The sequence below is a fragment of the Carlito syrichta genome, unplaced genomic scaffold (assembly GCF_000164805.1).
Source record: "Carlito syrichta isolate Samal-C Ts95f unplaced genomic scaffold, Tarsius_syrichta-2.0.1 Scaffold309314, whole genome shotgun sequence".
Classification (NCBI taxonomy): Eukaryota; Metazoa; Chordata; class Mammalia; order Primates; family Tarsiidae; genus Carlito; species Carlito syrichta.
The window spans coordinates 130,266-138,015 of NW_007253410.1; the positions used below are offsets into that span (position 1 = coordinate 130,266).

Consider the following 7,750-nt stretch of genomic DNA (forward strand, 5'->3'; position numbering starts at 1 on the left):
AGGCGGAAGGATCGCCGGAGCCCAGCAGGCGAGGCTGCGGTGGCCGGGAGCAGCCACTGTGCTCCAGTCTGGGCAACAGAGTGAGACTCCAACTCAAAAAAACAAAAACAAAAACAAATCTGATAAAAATGATAATTTAAGTAGAATCATAATCGTATTTCACAAACCACAGATACCCACATAACAGTGTCTCCAATATGATGTAACCAACATGTGCTCAGATTAGAGTCTGAGAAACTTGCTTAATCTAAATCAATATGCCATATCTTAACAAGATTGTGCTCTTTATTTATTTTATTTTTTTTTAGTTGGAGTCTCACTCTGTCACCCAGACTGGAGTGCAGTGGCCGCGCACAGCCACTGCAGCCTCAACCTGTTGGGCTCCAGCGATCCTTCTGCCTCAGCCTTCCAAGTAGCTGGAACTACAGGCGCGCACTATCACGCCCAGCTAATTTTTGATTTATTGTAGAGATGAGCTCTCGTCAAGTTGCCCAGGTGGGTCTCGAACACGCGGGCTCAGACAAGCCACTCACCTTGGCCTCTCAAAGTGCTGGGATTACAGGCTGAGCCACTGAGCCCGGCCAACATTGTGCTCTTTAATGCGCTATACTTAAATTTTGAGCTTATACACAAAAAATGTAAGCGACAAATGAAGAAATTTGAATATTGACTTCATATTGATCATTTTAAAATTATTATTAATTATTCTTTTACACCAGGTAGAGTGGCTCATACCTGTAATCCCACTACTTTGGGAGGACTGCTTGAGCCCAGGAGTTTGAGCCTAGCCTGGGTAACATAATGAGACCTCGTCTCTACATAAATAAATCAGCCAGGTATGGTGGCACGTGCCTGTAGTCCCAGCTACTCGGGAGGCTGAGGCAGAAGGATTGCCTGGGCCCAGGAGGTTGAGACTGTGGAGAGCTTTGATTGTGCCACTACACTCCGGCCTGGGCAAGAGAGTGAGAGCCTGACTCAAAAACAAAAGGATAAACAAAATAAAATATTAAAATATAGAGCCCAAATATACAGATATACTTTAATGACATACATTTACCAGTATCATTTTGCACAAAGAGCTTAATGAATGTACCACTGATATTTTGTAAGAAAATGATACCTGAAAATGAGTAACTGATTATGATTTATCTATACTACAAAGGCCTCAAGACTTCAGCAGCTCCTATGTTTCTATGTGCAAAGACACTTCAAACACTTACACATGGAACAGAATGTATAAGGAGACTATACCTGACAAGCTGCCCGGAGAAAGCTACATAACCGTGGAGTATCAATCTTTGCTATAGCTGTGGCATCCGAGATATCTTTTTTTTCACTACCTAAAAAAAAAAAAAAAAAAATAAGGTTATATAAAATCTACAAAGTTGACTCTAAAATAGTCATGCATAACACATATTAGAGTTTAAAGAGATATTACAAATGAACATTAAGAGTCCTAGAAGGGAAAGTCAGAAAACTTGACATTTAACCCTTTAGATTTATGAGTGATTTATACAAAAAACAATTGCATATTGTTTTATAGAAAGTCTGTACACAAAATTCTATTTAAATGTATTCAAATAGTCTATAAATCTGTTCCATCAATATAGACTGAAGCCGGGCTTGGTGGCTCAGTCTGTAATCCTACGCCTTTGGGAGCCTGAGGTGAGTGGATTGTCTGAGCCCACAGGTTCGAGACTCGCCTGGGCAGCAAGACCTCATCACTACAATAACTCAAAAAAATCAGCCAGGCGTGGTAGTGCATGCCTGTAATTCCAGCTTCTCGGAAGGCTGAGGCAGAAGGATCGCCGGAGCCCAGCAGGCGAGGCTGCGGTGGCCGGGAGTCGCCACTGCGCGCTCCAGTCTGGGCAACCGAGTGAGACTCCAACTCAAAAAAAAAAAAAAAAAAAAAAAATATATATATATATATATATATATATATATATATAGAGACTGAAAGTTCCAAAATATGTGGTATCTGCTAGGTACTCTGGAACTATTTACATATTAAATACTTTAGTGCTTGACTGTTTTTCTTAGGTAATTATCTCTGTATGGCAGGAATATATTTTACTCTCTTTCCTCAGACTACAGGAACATGCCACCATGCCCAGCTAATTTTTTATAGAGACACGGTCTTGCTATGTTGCCCAGGCTGGTGTTGAACTCCTGGGTTCAAGCAATCTTCTCACCTCAGCCTCCCAAGTAGCTGGGATTACAGGCATGAGCCACTGTGCCTGGTCTACAATTACTTTCTTAACATGAGGCTTACCCGAGGAAAGAAAATAATATATATTCCTGTCATACAGAGTTAATTATTTAAGAAAAAGAATCATTCAAGTATTTAATATATAAATAGTTCCAGAGTACCTAGCAGGTACCACTTATTCTGGGAACCTTCAGTCTATATTAATGGAACATTTGCAAATTACACATAAAATACAAAAATTCTATATTCATGAGAACAGACCATCCCCAAGGTAAGATCAAAGTATGCTCCAAAAATCTAGTATTACAGTGGTTTTTTGGAATGTGAAATCTTTACCACTATTTGGGAATAAAACATGTTATAAATCCTGCTAATAGCCCAGATCAAACCTCAAGAGCAAGCTGAATTTCCCTTGTAGTTCAGCTGCTTTGCTGTGGGTGGTTAGTGTTCCTTTAAAAGAATATTGGGGGCCGGGCTCGGTGGCTCAGCCTGTAATCCCAGCACTTTGGGAGGCTGAGGTGAGAAAGATTGCCTGAGCCCACGGGTTCGAGACCCGCCTGGGCAACTTGGTGAGACCTCATCTTTACAATAAATCAAAAATTAGCCGGGCATGATAGCACGCGCCTGTAGTTCCAGCTACTTGGAAGGCTGAGGTGGAAGGATCGCTGGAGCCCAGCAGGTCGAGGCTGCGGTGGCCGGGAGCGGCCACTGCACTCCAGTCTGGGTGACAGAGTGAGACTTCAACTCAAAAAAAAAAAAAAAAAAGAATATTGGGTATTTCCACAGTCATACACTAACAACCATATCCATAATAAAGACACAATGAGAACAACAAGAAAAGCAATCAGTATAAATAAAACAAAAAAGAATATAAAGACAGTCAACGTTCAACACTCAAGAAAAAGATGCTACCTCCAGATACAGCAGTGCCTTCTCCTGGATGCTGGGTCCATGCTTCCCTGGTCTCTATTTCTTCAGTTTGAATGTCTCTTTCAACACTATCTTCATTATACTGAACATATGCCTTAAAAATAAAAATACGCTCACAAACACATTTGGTCTCCATGGAACCAACCATGTTGCCCACTGAAAGAGGACTGGATAAAAAAAAAAAAAAAATTGGTACATATACAGAAAGGAATCTTATGCAGCAATAAAGAAGGACAAAATTATGAACTTTGCAGCAACTTGGATGGACTTCGAGTCTAAAATACTGAGTGATCTATTGCAGAAACAAAAAACTGAGTGTCATGTTTTCACTCATAAGCGGACCTTGAACAATCATCATAATACTATAAGAAAGGGATTGGCAGTAGTGGGAAACTACCAGGGGAAGGGGTGGGATGGGATTGGCAGTAGGGGGAAACTGCTGGGGTGGGGGGGTGGCACACCTCATCAACAAGGGTACCTGCATAATGAACATTTTTATACCTAACCCTGAATTGTATCCAACATCTTTAAAATTAAAAATTAAAAAACAAAAGTTTGGTCTCAACTTCAGAGAAGTTTGTCATTACTGAAAATTTTTTAAAATTAAATTTCAATAGTTAATAACGATAGTCTTCTTGCTTGTGTCAAAAATATCATGGCATAAAGAACAATCATGCAAGCACTGTTTGTGTCTCAAGTACTCGTCTCTATATAAATCTTATTTTTAAAAGTGTTTTCAAAAAGTCACATAAAACAATTTCCCTTTGGTTTGAAAATACTACCACCTAGCCTACTCACATCCTATTCTCTTAGAACATAATACTGGCCGTCCAAAAACAAATATGATTTTATTTCAAAGGGTACATGCTTCAATAAAGACAGTTTTGTTACTAATAGTTTTGGATGAGGAAAATAAGCAAAGAAGTTAGATAATCTACTCAAGGTCAGAGTGAATCAGCTGCAAAACCAGGATTAAAACTGTCAGTTTCTTCAGTTTCCTGTGACCTTCCTCCTATTAAAAGAATATTATTGACTGGGCTCGATGGCTCAGCCTGTAATGCCAGCACTTTGGGAAGCCAAAGTGAGTGGATTGTGTGAGCCTGCAGGTTCGAGACTAGCCAGGGCAAATTGGTGAGACCTTGTCTCTACAATAAATAAAAAATTAGCCAGGTGTGGTAGTGTACACCTGTAATTCCGGCTACTTGGAAGGCTGAAGTGGAAGGATCGCCAGAGCCCAGTGGGTCGACGCTGTGGTGGTCGTGAGTGTGCTACTGCACTCCAGCTTGGGCGATGGAGTGAGACTCCAACACAAGAAAAAAAAAGAGGATTATTTAATGGATGCACCAAGTAGACAATGTTAAGATGGATGGTACTACTATCAGGAACATAAGATGTGATGTCTGACTTCAACAACTTTGTAACCTTGCTGTGAAGTTAGAATACCACATAATAAATTAATCACTGTAAGTATATAGGGAAGTACAAAATCATGTGGAGCGAACTGCAGCAGCTGTGGAATGAGAGAAATCATTCAGTGTAAGTCGTTAAGGAGGAATTGAAGAACAGACAGGTAGAGGAGACAAAAGGGGAGCAATGGCATGCACGAGGGCACCAAGCAGTCCAGCACATTCAGAAACAGTGAGTGGCAGGAGTCGTAGAATCAAGTAGATGTGACTGGATACTGAAGTGAGTCCAAGCCAGGTGTGGTGGTGCACCTCTGCAGTCCCAGCTACTCAGGAGGCTGAGGCAAGGAGGATCACTGGAGACCAGCCTGGGCAACATAGCAAGACTCTGTCTCTAATAAATACATAAATTAAATCAAATGTTGAAATGAATCCAAACCTCACGCTCTGTTGGACTTCAAATAAACATCTGCCCTTACTACCACACAATATATCCATCTAACAAATTGCACTTGTACCCATTACATGTATACAAATAATCAATAAATGGAGTTTCTCCTACAGAGTAAACCCAGACAGTTTCCCCAGTACCCAGAGAGGAAGGGATCCAGCAGCAGCATGCCCCACGAGTCTCCAAAGGAGTGGTAAGAACCACTTAGAGCAAAGAAGAGCAAACTCCACCGACCTGGGCTGGGACTGGCTGGCTCTCTCCTGCACCACCACAGTCCACCACAGCCTCCAGACACAGTGGGAAGGTGAGTGAGGGCAACTCAGGAGTTCTGTGCTCCTGCCATAAAGCTACAGGGTCCCAGCCTTGCAGGACCCTAGCCCCTGATGGGAAGCTGTCTTCCTGACAACCGTGCTCTGTCGCAGAGTGGTGGCAGGAAAAAGCCTTGGGCAGTGTCAGCTACCATTTCCAAGGAACTCAATGCTTTGCAGGGTGGAGCAGCTGCTTTCCAGCCTGCTTGGGAGGGAGGGAGCCCCAAGGCCAAACTCTGTGGCTGTAGACAGTTCCTGGTTGGGCAAGTGGCCTGAGAATACCTGAGGCCTTGAGGCTGGCTAGACCTTGATTCAGAGTCGAGCGTGATGCACTGCCACAGCACCATCTCACTGCCCTTGTGAACTCTTCTGGGCCTGCTCTGCACAACAGCATTATCCCAGTGGGCTGGGACTTCCTCCCAATCATTGGGAGCAGCTTAGAGTGCGCACTTGCAGGGTGCTCCATCTCCTTTTGCCTGCACTAACCCAGAAGGCTCAAAACAGAGAACTTGGGAAATCCCTGGAGCACAGCCCTTGGCGCAGGCTGGCTAAGTACATTCTTGGAGCAACACTTGCCAGGAGAAACCCTACAGCCACCAATGCATTTGGCTTTCTCCCACAACCACCACCTGCTGGCTGGAGGTCAACAGTACTGCCAACCACATCAGATACAATACCTCAGCTTTAGGGAAGGCCTGATCCCAAACGCCAGCTAACAACACTTTCCAGGGCACTCTGGCCACTCAGGACACCGTAAGCCAATGCAGGAACACAGCACAGGACTGTCACTGCTAGCAATTGAGAAACTCACCACATCAAGGCTATATATATAAAATCAAGGGACCCCTACAGTGTCTACATCAGCCCCCTGCCAACTTCAAACAAGAAGAAATCAACTGCCCAACTGAGGAGGAACCAGAAAAATAATTCTGACAATATGAAAAACAGAGTTCTCTAACACCCCCAAAAGACCAAGCCAACTCTTCAGCAGCCAACTCTTCAGCAGCAAACTCTAACGAAACTTAAATTTTTGAAATTTCAGACATAGAATCAAAAGGTTGATTAAAAACTAATCAATGAACTTCAAAAAAATGTAAAACCCACATAAAGAAAATTTTTTTAAACCCCAACTATTCAGGACATGAAAGAAAGATTCTCCAAAGAGATAGACACCTTAAAATCAATCCAAGCTGAAATTTTGGAAATTAAAGAAGCATTTTGGGAAGTACAAAATGCAGTAGAAAGCTTTAACAGTAGATTAGAACAAGCAGAAGAAATGACCTCAGAACCTGAAGACAAGGTTTTTGAATAAACCCAATCAGACAACAATAAAGAAAAAAGAATCAAGAGAATGAAACAAAGTCTCTAAGAAATGTGTGATTATGTAAAACATCTAAACCTAAAAATCATAGGTGTTTCTGAGGAAGAGGAGAAAGCAACAGGTTTTGTAAAAACCTATTTGAGAGAATAATGGAGCAAAACTTCCCTGGCCTTGCCAGAGATCTAAACATCCAGATACAAGAAGCCCAAAGAACCTCCAGAATATTCATTGCAAAAAGGTCATCCCCAAGACATATAATAATCCAGCTATGCAAAGTTAATGGGAATGAAAGAATTTTAAGAGAAGTGAGACAAAAGCATCAAATAACTTACAAAGATAAACCTATCAGACTAACAGCAGATTTCTCAGAAGAAACCCTATAAGCCAGAAGGATTTTAGCCAACAGAATAAATGTCAGACAAGGATTTTGTATCCTGCAAAACTGTTTCATAAATGAAGGAGAAATGAAGTCCTTCACTGACAAGTAAATGCTGATCGGGTCTGGTCACTACAAAAAATACTCAAAGGAGTTCTAAATACTGAAACAAAAGTTAAAATACACCAGTAGAAAAACACTAGAAATCGTAAAGTTCTCAGGTCTATGGAACACCAACATAATACAGAAAATAAATAAACAAAGCAACCAGATAACAACCCATATGATATGACTAGAATAGTACCTTACATATTATTATTAACTATGAACTTAAATGGTCTCAATGCCCCACTAAAAAGATATAGATTGGCAGAATGAATTTAAACAAATAAACAAAAAAACACACACACAACCCAAATACCTGCTGTCTTCAAGAGACCCACTTAACTCACAAAGACTCCTATAGACTCAAGGTAAAGGGGTAGGGGAAAATATTCCACACAAATGGAAACCAAAAATGAGCAGGAATAGCCACTTTCATCTCGGATAAAACAGACTTCAAATTGATAACAGTAACAAAATACGGGGCTACCCCTTTGAGTCCTTTCCCACTGTGAGCACTTCTCTGTCCTCTCAATAAATCTTTTTCATTTAAAAAAAAAAAAAAAAAAAAAAAAAGCAGGGCTCGGTGGCTCAGCCTGTAATCCTGTGCCTTTGGGAGGCTGAAGTGAGTGGATTGCCTGAGCCCACGG

General features: G+C 41.5%; 1 protein-coding gene across 1 annotated transcript in view; it reads right to left on the bottom strand.

Moving 5' to 3' along the window:
- WDR60 (WD repeat domain 60) overlaps positions 1–7,750 on the bottom strand; it is a 119,712-nt gene that overhangs the window by 40,737 nt on the left and 71,225 nt on the right. Inside the window, exons 13-14 of the mRNA XM_008067147.2 lie at positions 3,122–3,233; positions 1,252–1,340 (exon numbers count right to left, since the gene is read on the bottom strand). Coding sequence (XP_008065338.1) covers positions 1,252–1,340; positions 3,122–3,233 — 201 coding nt within the window. The remainder of the gene's footprint in view (positions 1–1,251; positions 1,341–3,121; positions 3,234–7,750) is intronic.